The sequence below is a fragment of the Microchirus variegatus genome (assembly GCF_963457635.1).
Source record: "Microchirus variegatus genome assembly, chromosome: 20".
NCBI lineage: Eukaryota > Metazoa > Chordata > Actinopteri > Pleuronectiformes > Soleidae > Microchirus > Microchirus variegatus.
The window spans coordinates 11,837,048-11,858,207 of NC_139821.1; the positions used below are offsets into that span (position 1 = coordinate 11,837,048).

The 21,160-nt window shown below is 41.1% G+C and overlaps 1 protein-coding gene across 2 annotated transcripts; it reads left to right on the plus strand.

Annotated features, from left to right (window-relative positions):
• The first annotated feature begins 104 nt into the window (after nucleotides 1-104).
• On the plus strand, nucleotides 105-19,162 carry LOC310942070 (dynamin-1-like protein). Of its 2 annotated transcripts, XM_083907350.1 has the most exons (19): nucleotides 105-207; nucleotides 667-808; nucleotides 3,708-3,754; nucleotides 3,843-3,914; nucleotides 5,562-5,648; nucleotides 6,067-6,229; nucleotides 6,370-6,490; nucleotides 6,747-6,878; nucleotides 7,926-8,132; nucleotides 8,343-8,463; nucleotides 9,981-10,136; nucleotides 10,226-10,315; nucleotides 10,511-10,603; nucleotides 11,546-11,599; nucleotides 11,930-12,010; nucleotides 13,082-13,210; nucleotides 13,307-13,416; nucleotides 18,181-18,340; nucleotides 18,447-18,619. In XM_083907350.1, the coding sequence occupies exons 1-19, from the start codon at nucleotides 106-108 to the stop codon at nucleotides 18,501-18,503; spliced, it is 2,124 nt and encodes a 707-aa protein (XP_083763476.1). In that variant the 5' UTR covers nucleotide 105; the 3' UTR covers nucleotides 18,504-18,619. The 2 variants fall into 2 exon arrangements, with proteins under 2 accessions (XP_083763476.1, XP_083763475.1); XM_083907349.1 differs by having other exon boundaries at nucleotides 18,181-19,162.
• Nucleotides 19,163-21,160: the final 1,998 nt, after the last annotated feature.

Sequence of the window (21,160 nt, forward strand, 5' to 3'; positions counted from 1 at the left end):
CCAGTGGGTGTTGCTGCAATGGTGGTGTCGATGGGACATTGAATGACTTTGGCTCAATCACGAAAATAACTGGTTTTTATTCACTTTCACAGCGTCGACGCGAGCATGGAGGCTCTTATCCCGGTCATAAACAAGCTCCAGGATGTGTTCAACACCGTGGGTGCGGATATCATTCAACTGCCGCAGATAGCGGTGGTCGGTACCCAGGTGAGCAGCTGTGATTGTGATTGTGTGTGTGTTGACAGCTAAACAGATAACCTTGCTTAAACAACATTCATACATGAATTAAGACACTAATTATGAAACGTGTAATAGCTCCATAGAGTGTATTCTGGTCCCATTCTGGCGCTAACACCCTTCTATTTAATGAAGTCGTCTGCTGCAAAGGCTGCACTGGCAGTGGCAGTGAAGTCTATTTTGATCATCTTTAAATTTAATCACTGCTATTTTGACACACACACACACACACACACCCATACACACACTAACCTCTGTTAGCTAAACCAGGTCAGAGCTTTTGGAAAAAGACAGGTGCAATTAAACTGTGCTGTCTCTATCTCTGGTTCATTGTGGTTCAGACCTTGATGGATTTGTTGTCCTAAATCAGTCCTTGGTTTATTCCATCATATTCTAACCCATATCTGTGTTTGTGTTCTTCGTCTCCAGAGTAGTGGAAAGAGTTCTGTGCTGGAGAGCCTGGTGGGCAGGGACCTGCTGCCCCGTGGGACTGGCGTGGTAACTAGGCGACCTCTCATCCTCCAGCTGGTCCATGTGGATCCAGGTGACGCCAGAAAGAATGATGACACTGGTAGGTACCAATATAGCTGGGAAGTTATTAAAATATGGCTGTCAAACTATTATTTTTGTTTCTCTTCAGGATTAATCGCATACATTGAATATTGATTTGCAGTTTTTACAGTTCATATCAATAATTTAAAGCAACTTTTTCAAATGAATGCAAAGAAAGTTACTTAATGGCTAACGGTGATAGTCGTGTTTCAACTGGAAGGTTGTGGATTCAGTTCCTGGCTCTGCTAGTCTGCATGTCGATGTGTCGCAGGGCAACTTGACCCCCAAGTTGTCTCTGACGGCTGTTTTGGCAGCTAATGTATGGGTATAAAAGATGTGTGAATGGATGAATGGCAAAACTGTTGTGAAAAGCAGTTTTGAGTGGTCAGCAAGACTAAAAAAAGCACAATATCGACCATTTAATGAGCTTGACTTTTAGATTAATTGATTATTTCAAAACTGCTGAAGTACACTGAGCCTGAGGATACCGGACATTTACTGTAATGTTAATTAATTTATTTATTTAAATTAGGACAATGCATATTCATCGACATGTCAGCATAGAGCAACAATGTAAATATGCCAGAGTTAGCACAATAGCTAGTTTTCATCCGTTGTCCTAAGGCAGGTCAGTACATTAGACATTTAACAGGACATGGTACAAAAGAATACATAAATCACAAGACATTACAAAAAAATAAAAAATAAAAGTGGATAATCTAACTGTGAGTGCATGTCTGGTTAGTTTTCAACCATTGTTTCAGTGATTGTTTAAATGTTGAATAGGTGTCACAGTTTCTGACATGGTCTGGTAGCTTATTCCATGTCTGTGTGCCCCTGATGGACCCCACCATTTGGCCAAATTTCGTCCTGCGCCTTTGTACGTTGCAGTCCCCTCTGGTCACTGCTCTGGTGTTTACTCGACTGTTGTCTATTGAGAGTTTGGAAGAAATGCATCTTTTTTTGTTTTTTGATTGCAGGATTCAAGGACTTTAGCTTTGCAATTGGTTCTGAACTTTTTGTTTCAGTCTTAGAATCATTTACCAAAGGTGGTAGTCCAGGCCCAGGTAGGAGTAGAGGTGGTAGCCCCGGTAGTTGCAGAGATGGTGGCCCAGGTGACTGCAGAGATGGTGGCCCAGGTCGCTGCAGAGGTGGTAGCCTAGGCCCAGGTAGGAGTAGAGGTGGTAGCCCAGGTCCAGCTTGCTGCAGAGGTGGTAGCCCAGGCCCAGCTAGCTGCAGAGGTGGTAGTCCAGGCCCACCTAGATGTCGAAGTGGTAGCCCAGGTAGCTGCAGAGGTGGTAGCCCAGGTATAGCTAGCTGCAGGGGTGGTAGCCCAGGCCCAGTTAGCTGCAGAGGTAGTAGCCCAGGCCCAGCTAGCTGCAGAGGTGGTAGCCCAAGTAGCCCAGCTAGCTGCAATGGTGTTAGCCCATGTGGTTGTGGTTGCCTAGTTAGCTTTAGCCCTTCTAGAAATGGACCAGGATTTGGTTCAATATCACCAGCCAAAAGTAGTATCATCACCAGGTTGCCAACTCCTAGGAATGGTCTAGAAGTGACAGATTGTTCATTTTTACCTGGGGGTGATCTAGCATGGCCATGGTTCAGCAGTCTTGAAAACAAAAGGTGTTGATGACTCCATCTGACTGGGTTATCCCTTTTCCTTGGGCACGTTAAACTCAGGAGAAGATAGGCAGATATAAAAGCAATCGTCACAAATGTTGATGGCAGAATCCGAGGTCTAATGATGACTTTGAAAGATTTTTTAGGCAACCACACAGGACCTGCCACACTGTGTGCCTGCACCTCAGCGGCCATCTTTTCCAAGATGGCCGCACCAATTCACCAGCATGAATTGGCTCACACCAATTCACCAGCATTTGTAGGAGTGGCAGTTAAGTTTAATTCGGACTGCAAATTAGGCTTAAACAAAACCACAGCACATGCAAATGAGTCAGGCTGAGTGATTCTGTAACACAGCAGAAAGCAGCAGAATTATTTCTCACCATTTCTCAGCAGATGCAGCTTCATTCATTCATTCATTCATTCATTCATTCATTTATTTATTTAATTTCCTGTAGCTGCTACAGTCTGTTTCCCAGAACTAGTCCAGTTATTTTTTTTAAGATCATCAGCTGACTTGAAAAGATTTATCGCCATAGACGTACATAAATATTGCAATAAATTCTTGTTAGCTAATTCAAGATTAAGCGTTACTCCTGAGTGTTAGTTGAAGAAACCAGTAAATGGTGGCTTTAAACTTCTTTGTGAACAGAAAACAACGATTACTAAAGGAAGAAACATTTCACAAATCTGAGGCAAAACATTTAACAGCAATTATGTGACTTATGTGTTGATTCGATATAAAAGAAAATTCTATCACAATTTTCATTGTTTTTGGATTTTCCTATTCTCAGATTTCAGATTTTCATCTTTTTAGAGATGCTTGTGTGTGTGTGTGTGTGTGTGTGTGAAAATCCCAGTAGATCAGCAGTTTCTGCAAAACTCAGACCAGCCCATCTGTTATAGGGAATCCCATTTTTCCAAATCTCCTTTATTCTCCATTTTGACGCCGAGTTTGAACTTGTCCATGTCTATATGCCTAAATGCTTTAAATTGCTGCCTTGTGATTGGTTGAAAAGATATCTGTATAAACAAGCCATGGACCTAAAGTATCGGCCACTAAGTGTATTGGGGTACATCCTAGTCCTCAATAAGCAAGCATGACGTTTATATAGTTTTTAAAGCACTGTACAACACTTTAAAATGCCCCAAATAGTCTCCTAATGTTGCTCCTTTCATCACAAAGACACACATTTCTGCTTCCTTATTCGCAGAACAACTATCTGTCATCATGTGTCCTCATTGTAGTTTTATTTTTACTGAATACCATCACACACACGCTGTTTTCTCTCGATTCACAGGTAGAGAAGGTGAAGAATGGGGCAAGTTTCTTCACACGAAAAACCAGGTCTGGGTTTGTGCGATGTCAAGTGTTTTTCCTTGTCGGTGTTTGTCACCAATTGACTTTAGCAATCTCTGCGTTTTCCTCTTTGCAGATCTTCACAGAGTTTGATGAAATCAGGCAAGAAATTGAAACGGAGACTGAGCGAATATCGGGAAATAATAAGGTGAGGAGGACATTCAGCGTGTTTTCTAAACCCCAGTCATCTCATTTTCTCACATATGTCGCAAAAAACGAGGACTTCAAATAATTCAGTTTCATCCAAGGCAGTGCTCAGATTTAAAGGTGCATTATGTAATAAATCTAAAGCAACTGGCATAAAATCCTTCTAATATGTCACATAGACTCAGGAATAATGTTCATATAACAAACTGAACTCACCAACAACAACAGTACAGCCAAAATATTCGCATTAAAAAAATCATGTTTTGGCATGTGGCGCCACCTACCGCCGTCTATCAATCATTGCCGTCAGTAGAGTCTCAGCTGTCGAGCAACCACACATCTGAGCTACAATGGTGGAGAAAACGAAACCTAAAAGACCTCTGTATATTGAATTTGTGTGTAGTAACTGTTTTTGGCCACATTCTTACATATGGCGCCTTTAATGTGGCCTTGGATATTTTACTAAATCGTTTTTGTCACAACTAGGTTGAAAACACAACCAAATGTAATTGATATAATTTTCAAACAGATGTAAATACATGTTTGAATGAAGTAGAGCACTAGCTAAGTGTGATGGGTAATTTTTTTTACCATTATACACCAGGGTCACCCTTGGCAACCACATACTCTCATTTTACTGAAAAGAACAAATTAATAGATTTGGACATAGTTTATCATCTGTTCATCAGAACAAATTATAACACACAACATATGCCTGATTTGGAAGACATAAAGTTCTATATCCACTTCAATGCCCTGAAATGTAATGGATTCTTTCTCGTATCACAGCCCAAACTTCCATCATGTTTCAAGAAAATCAGGTTTGCCTGATCCTGCTAACACACACACACACACACATAGACAAAGAACCAAATCAAACAACCAACACCCTTGGTGGAGCCAACAACCAGACATTCTTACTTACTGGAACACCGGCTGCAGGGATTGGTGACTAACAACAGAAAAATTACAATAATCCAACCCCAATTAGATGAAAGCATACAAAACTTAAAAAAATACCCCCTCAAGAATGGGATTATGTATAATATATACAGTTTATATTATATTAGTATTTTATCATATTAGAAACCAATAATTTTGGGACAAGTATGAGTCATACACATTCCTTTGTGTGTCATTAGTGAGTGTCACACTGTTGTGAAAGCCCTCTGTGTGACCTCATCAAAAGTGACACTGACACTTCAGCAACAGCGATTGTAAAACTCCTCGGCGTGAGATACTGTCTCTCGATCCCTGCTGTTTCCTCCAGAGCGGAGCATTGAAAGTCTCAGTGCACTCGGTCTCCTCACACAATTTTTGTCTTGGTCTGTTCTGGTTCTGTGGGAGAACTGTGTTACTCCGTAACTGTAAACAGTCCTAAAATACCTGGAAAGTCTTCAGCCTCTCCTCAACACCTCTGGGTTGCCATGTTTGACATCAAGGTTCCAGAGCAAAAGCTTCCATTTGTCAGAGATACCTCAGAATCACACAAGGTCATTCAACAACACGTGTGGCTGTTTCCTAGTCTGCTCCTGTATTCTTAATAATCCTGTGTTTACGCCATAATTCACACAAAGACTGTGCTCTGCCAAGTTTGGTAAACCAGTGTCAGAGTTGTTAAAAACTGTTTGTTGTTGTCTCTCTGCAGGGGATCAGCGAGGAGCCCATTCACCTGAAGATATTTTCTCCTCACGTTGTCAACCTCACACTGGTGGATCTGCCAGGAATCACTAAGGTAACACAAGCTGTTTCTTCTGACCTCCTCCGCCCCAAGTCAAGGCTTTGATCAAATACTACAGCACTCCGTTGCTCGATTGAAGATGCAGCTGTTCATTAAAAACATTTCAAAGGCGTGATTTTCTCAAATATATATGGTCATTATTGCTAAAAAAAAAACCTATGTGGCTAATGGTTTTGTGTATTCAACGTTTGTACACCGCAGGGAATTATCAGCTCGGGCTTAATTTTTCAGAAGCGTGTGCTGTTAAAGTTCAGGTGTATCCACTCAGCAGGCTTTAATTCCACACTCATTAGTTTCTTCCCTCCGGTGCAACATGTTCATTTTAGAAATCCCCCGCTGCACTTCGTAATGAATCACACACCGACATGCTCCCGTGTTTTTGTTTTGACTCTTTGGCATGGCTTCCGATCAGGTGCCTGTCGGAGATCAGCCGAAGGACATCGAGGTGCAGATAAGAGATCTAATCCTGAAGCACATCTCCAACCCTAACTGTATCATCCTGGCTGTCACGGCTGCAAACACGGACATGGCCACTTCGGAGGCTCTGAAGGTGGCTAGAGAAGTCGACCCTGATGGTGAGGAAAACACTTAGTCTTTCATGATAGATTTTTGTCACCAATGGTGACGAGATAAAACGAAAAAAAAAAACAGTTTAAACCGAGGATTAAACTGTTTTTTTGGGGTATTAGTCACCATTTTTGTGACTCATCACTAGGCAGGAGGACACTGGCCGTGGTGACCAAGCTGGACCTGATGGACGCTGGCACTGATGCCATGGATGTGCTAATGGGCAGAGTCATACCGGTCAAACTGGGCCTCATTGGAGTGGTCAACAGGTCTGTACCATATTTAATAAATCATGAAATAATGTATTACTCACAATGGAGGTGGGATAATAATAGAGACATTTTTAATACTCTTTAAAGGCACATACATCATCAATGGACGTTTTGCTTTATTGACTGCATTTACATTGTGGATTATATTTTTTAATGTCATCACTTACTCTATGTTTAGTTATCAGTGATCAGTGAGTATTATTATTATTTTTTTGCCGCACTGCTTTAAAGTGTTGCTGAATTTGAATCTCAGGAGCCAGTTGGACATCAACAATAAGAAGCCCGTGGCCGATGCCATTCGAGACGAATACGCGTTCCTGCAGAAGAAATATCCGTCTCTCGCCAACAGAAATGGAACCAAATACTTGGCCAGGACCTTAAACAGGTAAAGGATACAATGCTCATGTTTCTTAAAGAGATAAAAATAAGTAATTGTGACATTTCTGACAGATAGACTGTGATTTATTGATTTGTCTTCCATGACTTCCATTTAACCTGTGGAGGTCCAGTGTTTAACAGTGAGGGTTTATTGGCAGAAATGAAATATTCTATCCATAAATGTGTTTATTCACTTAAAAATAACTAATTAACTTATATATAAAGCTTTTACGTGTACTTTAGTACACTAAAGTCACTAATTCATACACACTGGACCCTTAAAAGTTGATAGAACATTAACATGCAATTATTAAGTTCTTTCTCATGCAAGAATGAGAGCCATAAGATATTATTAATTGGCATAAAAACCCAAACAATTAAATAGCAATGTTTGCAATTTGCCAGTTACATTTATTTTGAAACTGACTAATTGTTCAGTCCTTGTTTCTGTAATTTCAAACCATTCTAACAACAGTCTCTATAACAGTTGATGACAAAACCAGACATAACTGTGCGCCGGTAAATTTATTTCATTACATCATAAACCAACTTATCTAATAGTAAATAAGGTAACACTTTAGATTAGGGAACACATATTCACCATTAACTAGGTGCTTACTAACATGCATATAAGTCGCATACTAGCCCTTTATTAGTAAATATTAAGCACGTATTAACACCTTATGTAGGAAAAATCTTAATTATTGTCATTATAGAGTTAGAATAAGGTGTTTAATGATTACTAATAAAGGGCTAGTATGTTACTTATATATGTTAGTAACCATATAACCTAGTTAGTGGTGAATATGTGTTCCCTAATCTAAAGTGTTACCATAAACAGTAATAGTGCAAAAATTAAGATGTGATACAGATATAGATTTAACCTTCAACAAATGAAGATATCCCAGTTTCTTTATTTTGAATAACAACAGGAAGCCTCATATTATTATTATTAATAAAATGTGTGATGAATAATATTGACGTCGCGTGTGAAGCCATTTTCTGCCGTTTTTAAACAATAGCAATGGTCTGCCCTTTGCTGTGTTAATGTCAGGTTACTGATGCATCACATTCGAGACTGTCTCCCCGAGCTGAAGACACGGATCAATGTCCTGGCAGCACAGTATCAGTCCCTGCTCAGCAGCTACGGAGAGCCCGTTGAAGACCAAAGTGCCACCTTGCTCCAGCTCATCACCAAGTTCGCCACCGAGTACTGCAACACCATCGAGGGCACGGCCAAATACATCGAGACGGCAGAGCTGTGAGTACCCGGTGTCTTTCCCCCGCTCGGCCACACGGTGATGCTGTCGGTCCAGCGCCGTGAAAATGAGCAAAAAACAACTGCATTGGTTTCATAATTTAATATGACACAACTTGTGAGTTGAGGCACGCACAGCTGCTGCGAAGGAAGAGCTGACAGGAGAGGAGGGCTTCACTCTACAACTAATATCCCCCCGCTGCTGTTTTTCAGGTGCGGTGGAGCCAGGATTTGTTACATATTCCACGAGACTTTTGGCAGAACACTGGAGTCTGTGGATCCTCTGGGAGGACTCAGCACCATAGATATCCTAACAGCCATAAGGAACGCAACAGTGAGTGCTGCTGCATTGTCTCATGAGAAGTGACATCATTAGGGTCACTGCGGTTTCTCCTCTCAGCATCATTAGCAGTCGAAAAACAATAAAATATGACCCTTTTTTTCCCCAAGCACGTGTCTATCCTAGTTTTGTAGAACTAGGATAGACACATCCTTAAACTGTAGGCTGCAACTTTTAAACATATAATGATGCGCATGGCACTCAAACCTTTGTCAAATAAGTGAACACAATGCTGATCAAGCCTATCAGCTTCAAACAACTCTGTCTGTTTTTCTCGCTGTAGCAGTGATTCACCTGGTGACATTCATACACAGGAAGGGATTTATTTTATATCAAGACAGACTGACAAAATGTCTTCACTCCGAAAAGATGGACATTCAGTCGGAATTAGAGCTGAAGCAATTGCTCGATTATTAATCGATAGTTAATCGTCGACTATTTTGATAATCAAGCTTTTTTTAATGATTTAAAAAGAAGATTTCTTATTTTTCAGCTTCGTAAATGTGAATATTTTCTCATTTCTTTGCGCCAAGTAAGAAGGAAATCATTAAAAATTAATAAACGATTTGCGAACATCATCCTTTCCAGGTTTGAGAAACACTGATCAACATGTTTTAACGTTATCTGATATTCTATAATCAACAGATTAATCGATTATGAAAAGTTGCAGCCTGTCTGTTCACTATCCGTTTCAGGAATAATCACATGACTCACCGATCTGTATGATGTTCGGCATATACCAGGCCTCTCGTTTCCCAAAGAAATTTATCGGATCAGAGTTTTTCGGATTGGCATGTTTACTTTTATTCCGATTACTTGTGTCCATGTAAACATAGCTAGAGACCGTAGTGACGTTGCGCTAGTAAAGCAAAATGGCTCCAAATAGGTGAGAGTATGACTGAAAACACTAAGAAGTATCGACGATAAGTTTCAGAAGTGAATTCTGTTGGGGACTACACTACCGTTCAAAAGTTTGGGATCACCTATAAAGTTTTTATGTGTTTTCCATTAAATCTAACACTTTTATTCGTCAAAAGAGTTATGAAATGAATAGAAAACATAGTCAAGACATTGACAGGATTAGAAATCATTGCACAAGGGTTTTCTAATCATCCAATAGCCTTCTAACGCGATTAGCAAACACAGTGTACCATTAGAACACTGGAGAGTGTTTAATGTTCCATTAAAAACCAGACATTTGCAGCTAGAATAGTCGTTTACCACATTAACAATGTATAGAGTGTATTTCTGATTCATTTAATGTTATATTCATTGAAAAAAAAAAGTGCTTTTCCTTCAAAAATAAGGACATTTCTAAGTGTTCAAATTTTTGAACTGTGGTGTATGTGTAATAAGAAAAAAACAACTGCTAGTTTTGCTTGTCAGAGTGGGATTTAAGATGAAGGACGCAGCAAATAAATAGACCAAACACATGCTAAATAATAACATCATCACCAGTTGTGATTCCTGGTAAACCACTAACCTGCAGCTCCCTCTCCTCACCCAATCAGGGCCCTCGTCCGTCACTGTTTGTGCCCGAGGTTTCCTTCGAGCTGTTGGTGAAGAAGCAGGTGAAACGCCTGGAGGAGCCCAGTTTGCGCTGCGTGGAGCTCGTCCACGAGGAGATGCAGAGGATCATCCAGCACTGCAGCAACTACAGCACACAGGTAACTCTGCTCTGCTAATGCTCTCATGAGACGAAGAAGAAGGAAGGACGGTTTGATTTCTACTCATGTCCTGGTGTTTTATCACGCAGGAGCTGCAGAGGTTCCCTAAGCTACATGAGGCCATTGTGGAAGTGGTCACCTCCCTCCTCAGGAAGAGACTGCCTATCACCAATGAAATGGTACCTCTGCTTTCTGCCTTCAGCTCATAATGTCAGCTCCCAGCTGTGCTCCATGGCGCGCAACTGCTACTTCCATCCAATTTTCTGAGCTTTTTCTTTTCTAACGGGGAAAACTCTGTCCATTTTTGTACACAGTGGACAATTTCAACAAAAAGACAGACCAATGACTGAAGTTGTTCTCTTTTCACGTTGTAGGTCCACAACTTGGTTGCAATTGAGCTGGCCTACATCAACACCAAACATCCCGACTTTGCAGATGCCTGTGGGGTCATGAACAACAACATCGAGGTTTGTGTTTAAAGTAAATCAATAAATATATATACAGTACATTTATTTCCTTAAACAAATGTATGAATGTATAATACGAGTGAGATTGTATTGAGTTTAGAGCTGAAACGATTATGTATCAGTTTGAAGCTTTTTTCATTATTAAAGGCGCCATATGTAAGAATGTGGCCAAAAACGGTTACTACATTCACATTCAAAATACCGAGGTCTTTTAGGTTTCGTTTTCTGACGTAACTGGCAACCCGTGGTTGCTCGGCAGCTGAGACTCTACTGGCTGCAATGATTGGTAGATGGCGGTAGGTGGCGCCACATGCCAAAACATGATTTCAAAACATGATTTGCAGTCTGCAAAATATTTTTTTTAATGCAAATATTTTGGCTGTACTGTTGTTGTTGGTGAGTTCAGTTTGTTATATGAACATTATTTCTGAGTCTCTGTGACATATTAGGAGGATTTTATGGTCAGTTGCTTTAGATTTATTACATAATGCACCTTTAAAACAAGATTTCTGATTGTTTCAGCTTCTTAAATGTGAATATTTTGGTCGTTTCTTTGCTCTTTATAAGAAAGAAATCAATAAAACTGAATCAATTTGGTTTTTATGGACAAACAAGACATTTGAGAACATCGTCATTTCCAGGTTTGACAAACACTGATCAACGTTTTATGGACCAAGCGATTAATCGAGAAAGTAATAGACAGATTAATCGATTACAAAAATAATCGTTAGTTAGCCCTAATTGAGTTTAGATATTTGCTTTTTCTATGGCACAATTAAAGGAAACTTAAACATGCATTTACTTGCTTTCTGCATTGCCTCTTTTCCCTTTTTTTTATGTGTTTTCTAGCCGATTATCTTCCATACTTTCCTGTGATGTATTGAATCTGTTTCGCCAAAACCCTCCGACTGTACCAACATCTGCTTTTGTGTGTCTTCGTAGGAGCAAAGGAGGAACAGGATGAGAGAGCTGCCCGCTGCAGTGCCCAGAGACAAGGTAAAAAAAAAAAAAAAAAGACAAAAACCCTGCTTGGAAATGTAATAACAGCAGCCTACATGTTCTGTGTGTTGAGTATAAAGGGGACTTGTGTGGCGTAAATCACTCATATCGCTACAGGATGAGGATCTCTGAACCCAAATGCTTCGGCTAGTTTCCATTGAGGAATTTTATCCCCACATCTCCTCTCTCTTTCTCAGAGCATCTCCTCTCCTCCCCTCAGATGTCTTTCCACATTTCCGCTATATATTTTTTTCTCTCTCTCCTCCCTCGCCCCCTCTCTCTCTCTCTCTCTCTCTCTCTCCATTCCTGTTCCCTTATTCCTACTAGTCTGTTGGTAAAGGCCCGGCTGGTTCAACTGTGGTTTCTGGCGAGCCCCCTGCATCTGGAGCAGACGTGGACGGTGCCAAGGTGGGCACGTACGCAGCTCGCTGGCTGTGGTGCTGGTGGTGGGGCATGGATGGATGGATGGATGGGTGAATGCGTGAATGGATGAGCACGGGCTTCTGGCATGCTCTCTGATCTGTCTGCTGATGCCATGCTTATCTGTCTGTTTGTGTGTGAATGTGCATTAACTGCTTCTGTTTTCTGCATTTTCCCCCCAAAGCTGCTCCTCCTGTCTCACAGAAAATGCCTTCTCTCTCCTCTCAACCCCCTTTTTCAGCCTTTAAACACTTGGTCCTTGCTTTTGTCGCGCTGCACTCGAGTCATTTTAACAGCTTAAAGTAGGGCTGATATGGCCAAAAAATGTTTTTCACATTATTTGATATTGATTATCATAATAATTAATTTTTTTGCTCTTGAGTAAAAATTTAAACCATTGAAACCATTTTTATGGACAGAAAACAACAAACACTTGTTAAAAAATGAAACTTTTTACAATTTAGATTTGTAATTCCTCACGGTTGTTTGTGTAATGCAATTATTACATCTATATACCCTACCGTTCAAAGGTTTGTATATAATATATATATATACACCTATACATTTTTTTTTAAAAGGCACACTTTTATTCATCAAAAGAGATGCAAAATGAATAGAAAATATGATTTTTATTCCAAATAATAAGTTTGCCCTTTCGTCAAAGAACCAGCAAAACTGTTTTCAGCTGTGCTAACATCATTGCAAAAGGGTTTTCTAATCATCCAACAGCCCTTTAACGCCATTAGCAAACACAATGTACCATTAGAACACTGGAGAGATGGTTGCTGGAAATGGGCACCATTTTTATGGTGACCTATTTCTACAGCAGCCTGAGCGTACATTATTGTGTTTTGAAGGAGAAGGCGAAGAGAAGGGTCCTTTTTGTTATGGAAAGGCCTCTGTTTGTTGCATCGACAGTCTCTTTGTCCACACGCATATGTTGCATATGAAGATTATTTTCAAAATACTCTCCTAGCAAACCTTGGCGACAAGTGAAGAGTGCTGGTCAGCGGCCTCGGTGTTGAAGTGGTGATATTTGGTCTGTTCTTGGCTCCTCAGGCTGCAGCAGGACCTCAGGGCGATCAGGAAAGCACAGGCAACTGGAGAGGGATGCTGAAGAAAGGAGACGAAGCCCCAGGCTCTGGACCTGGAAGCCCCCTCAAAGGAGCCGTCAACCTACTTGATGTGGTAACTAAACATCTGCCTTTCACCATGCACCAGTATTTTTTTTGTCAATGACCAACTGTTAAACCCAAAAACGTCCTCTTCCTTTTGTCCGTACAGCCTGTGCCAGTCGCCAGGAAGCTGTCGTCACGTGAGCAGCGGGACTGTGAGGTCATCGAACGCCTCATCAAGTCTTACTTCCTCATTGTACGCAAGAACATTCAAGACAGGTAGGATAACAAACTCCTATATAACTGATACATCTGGTCCTATATATATCGAAATATATACAATATTTTTGACCATTTTTAAGTGACATACTATTCTTTATAGACGTTGACCAATTTTGATACATTGGATGACATTAAACTATGATGTTTTGGTTCACTTAATTAGTATGAAAAATGAATCTGTGATGAAATCAAATTGTCAAAATGGTATAGTATGACGTTTTTTTATCCAATTTTGGACCAAAATATGTTTTCAAAAAAACTTACTTCAAAAAGTAGAGTATTTACACATTTGTAAATGTTACTACTACTACTACTTACTAATAACGTACTTCTACTGCTTTTACTTAGCCGCCTACTACTAACTTACTACTATTAGGCCGCCTACTACTACTACTACTACTACCTGCTTTTTTTTTTTTTTTTTACTACTAGGCCCCCAGTCCCACCTTTCCACCACTTTTTTGCCACTCCGCACCACCGAGTTATCTCTAGGGACTGCGAGGTGGAATCGAACCAGCCACCACCAGACTGGTACAACCTTACAGTTGTGAACTCAACCACTACGCCACACATCCCTGAGAGATTTGGGAGCCCTTGGTGCTTTTCAGTGTTCACTTTGGATGTGGAACCTTAAATGTTGGCGTATAAGGGGATTGAACCCATAGCCTCAGGATCCTGATGACTGCTCCTTAACCAGTTGAGCTAACTGCACACTCTTGCTTTTATTTTCTAACTGTTTGGCTGTGTGTGCTGACGTTATTAAGTAGTTCAATACATTGAGGTCATGGGTTCGATTATTGAAAGGCTCCCAAATTTTGCAGATAAGCACACAAGGACAAATAGCTCATGGGACTAAGAGAATGACTCAAGTTCCTAAGATTTGTGTGAGTATGGGTTCAAATCTTGCATGGACTGATTTTTAAATACAATATTCAACCAGAAAGAGTAAATAGGAGTTCGAAAAATGAAAGAAAGAGTCTGGCGTTAGCTCAACTGGTTAAGGAGCAGTCCTCAGGATCCTGAGGTTATGGGTTCAACCCTTGGTTCCTGTGAGTATGGGTTTGAATTTTAAATACAATATTCAACCAGAAAGAGTAAATAGGAGTTCGAAAGATATAAGTTTGAGTGTGGAGTTAGCTCAACTGGTTAAGGAGCAGTCCTCAGGATCCTGAGGCTATGGGTTCAATCCCCTTATATGCCAACATTTAAGGTTCCACATCCAAAGTGAACACTGAAAAGCACCAAGAGCTTCCAAATCTCTCAGGGATGTGTGGCGTAGTGGTTGAGTTCACAACTGTAAGGTTGTATCAGTCAGATGGTGGCTGGTTCGAATCCACCTCGCAGTCCCTAGAGATTACTCGGTGGTGCGGAGTGGCAATAAAGTGGAGGATGGGAGGGAGAGGAAGAGGGAGGAGAGTAGGAGAGGAAGAGGGAGGAGAGTAGGAGAGGGAGGAGAGAGGGAGAGTGAGAGGAGAGGAGGAAGAGTAGGAGAGTGGAAGAGGGAGGAGAGTAGGAGAGGAGAGGAAGAGGGAGGAGAGTAGGAGAGGAAGAGTGAGAGGAGAGTAGGAAGAGGGAGGAGAGTAGGAGGAGAGGGAGTGAGAGGAGAGTAGGAGAGGGGGAGGAGAGGAGAGGGGGAGGAGAGTAGGAGAGTGAGAGGAGAGGAGGAAGAGGGAGGAGAGTAGGAGAGGAGAGGAAGAGGAGAGGAAGAGGAGAGTAGTAGGAGGAGAGTGAGAGGAGAGTAGGAGAGGGAGAGGGAGGAGAGTAGGAGAGGAAGAGGGAGGAGAGTAGGAGAGGAAGAGGGAGGAGAGTAGGAGAGGAGAGCGGGAGGAGGAGAGTAGGAGAGGAGAGCGGGAGGAGGAGAGTAGGAGAGGAGAGCGGGAGGAGGAGAGTAGGAGAGGAGAGCGGGAGGAGGAGAGCGGGAGGAGGAGAGTAGGAGAGGAGAGCAGGAGGAGGAGAGTAGGAGAGGAGAGCGGGAGGAGGAGAGGAAGTGGTAGGAGAGGGAGAGGAGAGTAGGAGTAGGAGAGGAGAGGAAGAGTGAGAGGAGAGTAGGAAGAGGGAGGAGAGTAGTAGGAGAGGAAGAGGGAGGAGAGTAGGAGAGGAAGAGGGAGGAGAGTAGGAGAGGAAGAGGGAGGAGAGTAGGAGAGGAAGAGGGAGGAGAGTAGGAGAGGAAGAGGAAGAGGGAGGAGAGTAGGAGAGGAAGAGGGAGAGGGAGGAGAGTAGGAGAGGAGGAGAGGAGGAGAGGAAAGTAGGAGAGGAAGAGAAGAGGAGAGGAAGAGAAGAGGAGAGGAAGAGAAGAGAAGAGGAGAGGAAGAGAAGAGGAGAGGAAGGGAAGAGGGAGTAGGAGGCAGAGAAGAAAACAGAAGGATGACTTCCTCTCCCTCGAGCTCTTGGTGCTTTTCAGTGTTCACTTTGGATGTGGAACCTTAAATGTTGGCATATAAGGGGATTTAATCTACTCTCCTACCTCTTCTTCCACTCCTCCCCACTCTCCTCCCTCTCCTCCCTCTCCCTACTCTCCTCTCACTCTTCCTCTCCTCCTCTCCTCTCCTACTCTCGCTCTCCTCTCCTACTCCCGCTCTCCTCTCCTACTCTCCTCTCCTCCCTCTTCCTCTCCTACTCTCCTCCCTCTCCCTCTCCTACCACTTCCTCTCCTCCTCCCGCTCTCCTCTCCTACTCTCCTCCTCCCGCTCTCCTCTCCTACTCTCCTCCTCCTCCCGCTCTCCTCTCCTACTCTCCTCCTCCCGCTCTCCTCTCCTACTCTCCTCCTCCCCCCACTCTCCTCTCCTACTCTCCTCCCTCTTCCTCTCCTACTCTCCTCTCACTCTCCTCCTACTACTCTCCTCCCTCTCCCTCTCCTACTCTCCTCTTCCTCTCCTCTTCCTCTCCTCCCTCTTCCTCCTCTCCTCTCACTCTCCCTCTCCTACTCCTCTCCTCTCCTCCCTCTTCCTCCTCTCCTCTCACTCTCCCTCTCCTACTCTCCTCCCCCTCTCCTACTCTCCTCTCACTCCCTCTCCTCCTACTCTCCTCCCTCTTCCTACTCTCCTCTCACTCTTCCTCTCCTACTCCCTCTTCCTCTCCTCTCCTACTCTCCTCCCTCTTCCACTCTCCTACGCTTCCTCCTCTCCTCTCACTCTCCCTCTCTCCTCCCTCTCCTACTCTCCTCCCTCTCCTACTCTCCTCCCTCTTCCTCTCCCTCCCATCCTCCACTTTATTGCCACTCCGCACCACCGAGTAATCTCTAGGGACTGCGAGGTGGATTCGAACCAGCCACCATCTGACTGATACAACCTTACAGTTGTGAACTCAACCACTACGCCACACATCCCTGAGAGATTTGGAAGCTCTTGGTGCTTTTCAGTGTTCACTTTGGATGTGGAACCTTAAATGTTGGCATATAAGGGGATTGAACCCATAGCCTCAGGATCCTGAGGACTGCTCCTTAACCAGTTGAGCTAACTCCACACTCAAACTTATATCTTTCGAACTCCTATTTACTCTTTCTGGTTGAATATTGTATTTAAAATTCAAACCCATACTCACAGGAACCAAGGGTTGAACCCATAACCTCAGGATCCTGAGGACTGCTCCTTAACCAGTTGAGCTAACGCCAGACTCTTTCTTTCATTTTTCGAACTCCTATTTACTCTATCTGGTTGAATATTGTATTTAAAAATCAGTCCATGCAAGATTTGAACCCATACTCACACAAATCTTAGGAACTTGAGTCATTCTCTTAGTCCCATGAGCTATTTGTCCTTGTGTGTTTAGTTGCAAAATTTGGGAGCCTTTCAATAATCGAACCCATGACTTCAACGTATTGAACCACTTAATAACGTCGGTCCAGCACACACAGCCAAACAGAAAAGGTAAAGCAAGAGTGTGTAGTTAGCTCAACTGGTTAAGGAGCAGCCTTCAGGATCTTGAGCTTGTGGGTTCAATTCCGTAATCCTCCAACATTTAAGGTTCCACATCCAAAGTGAATACTGAAAAACACCAAGAGCTCTTAAATCACACAGGGATGTGTGGCGTAGTGGTTTCATTTGCACCTGTAAGGTTCTGGTGTCTGGTGGTGGCTGGTACGATTCCACCTCGCAGTCATACTATGTATACAGATACAGATATTTGCAAATTACATGTTTTTTCTGTGCAATTAATTAGTAATCTTCAAACGTCAATTTGAACTTTTATATCCGACATACAATTCCACACGGCAGTGTTCATTATGAGGCTTTTATTTATTTTTTACTCAAGGTGGACTTCAGTGTTTTATTATCTCACAGATACACATCGAACCAATCAGAGTCCATGTTGTTATTGTTGATGTGACATCAAATACAAACCTTACTGCGGGTAAAAAAAAAAAAGAAAAGAAAAAAGTCTTCTCTCTCCAATTTTTTTGCCTGTATCCAGATATTTTCTTTTTATTTAGTAAAATGACTAAGCATCAGCACAAGATACCCACTCCACTCGTTTCTTTCCAAGAAGTGAGTTCTTTTTTCTGGTCTGTATAATTTATTTGCTTAATGGCTTCTTAACTCACTTCCAAATTATGTGCAGTTTCATAGCCTTCCTCATACCAATCTGTTTTGATGTTCATTACCTCCAAGAAGGAAAAAACTTAAATCTTTCAGTCTGGGGTGCCTGAGCTCTATTGAACACATTTTGTTAGTGGACTTGATACCGAGACAGACATAATCACCAGGTGGGTCAAACCTGAACCATCTGTTCCATTTGTTTCCCCTCTCTCTCTATCTGCTGCAGTGTGCCAAAGGCAGTGATGCACTTCCTGGTCAACCATGTGAAGGACAGCCTCCAGAGTGAGCTTGTTGGTCAGCTTTATAAATCTGGCCTCCTCAATGATCTGCTGACTGAGTCGGAGGATATGGCCCAGCGGCGCAAGGAGGCGGCGGACATGCTACAGGTAACGCACCTCACCTTGTTTGTATTTGATGCCTTGAAGCTTCCCTTTTTCAACCCTTCTATTTTTTTGTGTGCGTTTTTAAAAAAAAAAAAATTCCTGTCCACAGGCGTTGCAGAAAGCCAGTCAAGTGATTGCCGAGATCCGGGAAACTCATCTGTGGTGAAGAATCAACAAAGGGAGCTGAACCTGATCCATTATCTCCTAGCCATGCACTCATGTCTGAACTTGAAGTTTACAATTTGCAACCTGGATAAAATGCACTGTTCTGATCCCTGCGGTACTGATACTTAAAGTTACCTCTAGAGGTAACTTTAAGTATCAGTTTGTCTCACAAGCTAGCTGAAAGTAATTAAGGTTAATTGAAATTGTCAATTGAAATTCTTTGTGTTAAATTGAGTAAATTAAGTATGCGTCTGCTGTTAAATAAGGCTCATGGTTAGATTTTGGACTCTTGAAAGTCCCACATTGCTACAGGTGCAAAGAGCATTTCAGTTTTGACAGACTGTGGTGAACCATTATGAAAATGGATTTTAGTGTGTAAGTTAAAATGAGCTTTTTGATGCCATATTGGCAGTAAAGCATTCTGAAATTCTAGGGTAATATAAAAAAATAAAAACAGTCAGTCCCTCATCTGCTGCTTTTTCATGTAGTAGTAAACCACAGAGCCTTATCAGAACATATCATGGTGTAACAATACAGCATGGATTTGTTCACAGAATTAATATACTTTGCTCCAGACTTGTAGCAGATATTGGTCCCATAACCTGTGTAGTGTATATACTTTATTTGTTGCACTGTTGTCATCACACTGTACTGTATAGAGAGGCCATCATCCTGACACTGCACTGCTAAAACTGTATTTATTGATGTTATTTAAGTGTGTGGATATTATAAGCAAACTGCATTTGGTTGATTATTTATGTTTACATGTGAAATCTGCTGTGCACTGTGGTTCTATTTAGATTGTTCCCAAAATAATAAATTGAAGTATTTTATCGCCACTTGAGTGAGTGATTTGTGGAGACTGAAGATGAGTGGAAAGAAGAGGAAGCAGGATAAATGGTAAACTGTTAAATATCATAGTATAGTATGTGGTCCAAATAGGTATAAAACGTCATAGTATACATGTAGCAAAGTATGTTGTCCAAAAATGGTCGAAAACGTCATAGTATAGTATGACATCCAAAAATGGTCAAAAATGTTATAGTATGTCGTCCAAAAATGGTAAAAAACGTAGTAGTATGGTATGTCATCCAAAAACGGTCAAAAACGTCATAGTATGTCGTCCAAAAATTGTCCAAATAGGTCAAATACATCATAGTATAGCATGACATCCAAAATTGTCAAAAACGTCATAGTATGTCGTCCAAAAATGGTAAAAAACGTCATAGTATAGTATGTCATCCAAAAATGGTCCAAATAGGTCAAATACATCATAGTATAGTATGTTGTCCAAAAATGATCAAAAACGTAATAGTATGTGGTCCAAAAATGGTCAAAATTGGTCAAATATGTCATAGTATAGTATGTCGTAAAAATTGGTCAAAAACATCATAGTATAGTATGTCTTCCAAAAATGGTCAAAAATGTCATAGTAAAGTATGTCGTCTAAAATTGGTCAAAAACGTCATAGTATAGTATGTCTTCCAAAAATGGTCAAAAATGTCATAGTAAAGTATGTCGTCTAAAATTGGTCAAAAACGTCATAGTATAGTATGCATCCAAAAATTAACAAAAACTTCATAGTATAGTATGTCGCAATGACGTCATAGTATAGTATGTCGTTCAAAAATGGTCAAAAACTTCAATGTATAGTATGTCGTCCAAAAATGGTCAAAAACGTAATAGTATGTGGTCCAAAAATGGTCAAAATTGGTAAAATATGTCATAGTATAGTATGTTGTAAAAATTGGTCAAAAACTTCATAGTATAGTCCAAAAATGGTCAGAAATGTCGTCCAAAAATGGTCCAAATACATCATAATAAGAATAATAATGCATTATATTAAAGGCACCTTTAAAGACACTCAAGGTCGCCGTACAACAACAAAATAAAAAAAAAATAACAAAAGGTAAGAGCAACGGGTAGAGAGTTAGAGGGCATAGCATAGTAAGTCATAGCATAGTATGTCGTCCAAAAATGGTCAAAAACATCATAGTATAGTATGCATCCAAAAATTAACAAAAACTTCATAGTATAGTATGTCGCAATAACGTCATAGTATAGTATGTGGTCCAAAAATGGTCAAAAATGTCATAGTATAGTATGTCGTTCAAAAATGGTCAACAACGTCATAGTATATCGTCCAAAAATGGTCAAAAACTTCAATGTATAGTATGTCGTCCAAAAATGTCATAGTATAGTATGTCGTCCAAAAATGGTCAAAAATGTCATAGTATAGTATGTCGTCCAAAAATGGTCAAAAACGTTATAGTATGTGGTCCAAAAATGGTCAAAATTGGTCAAATATGTTATAGTATAGTATGTCGTAAAAATTGGTCAAAAACATCATAGTACAGTCCAAAAATGGTCAAAAATGTCGTCCAAAAATGGTCCAAATACATCATAATAAGAATAATAATGCATTATATTAAAGGCACCTTTCAAGACACTCAAGGTCGCCGTACAACAACAAAATAAAAAAAAAATAACAAAAGGTAAAAGCAACGGGTAGAGAGTTAGAGGGCAAAGCATAGTAAATCATAGCATGTCATCCAAAAATGGTCAAAAACGTCATAGTAAAGTATGTCGTCCAAAAATGGTCAAAAATGTCATAGTAAAGTATGTCGTCCAAAAATGGTCAAAAATGTCATAGTAAAG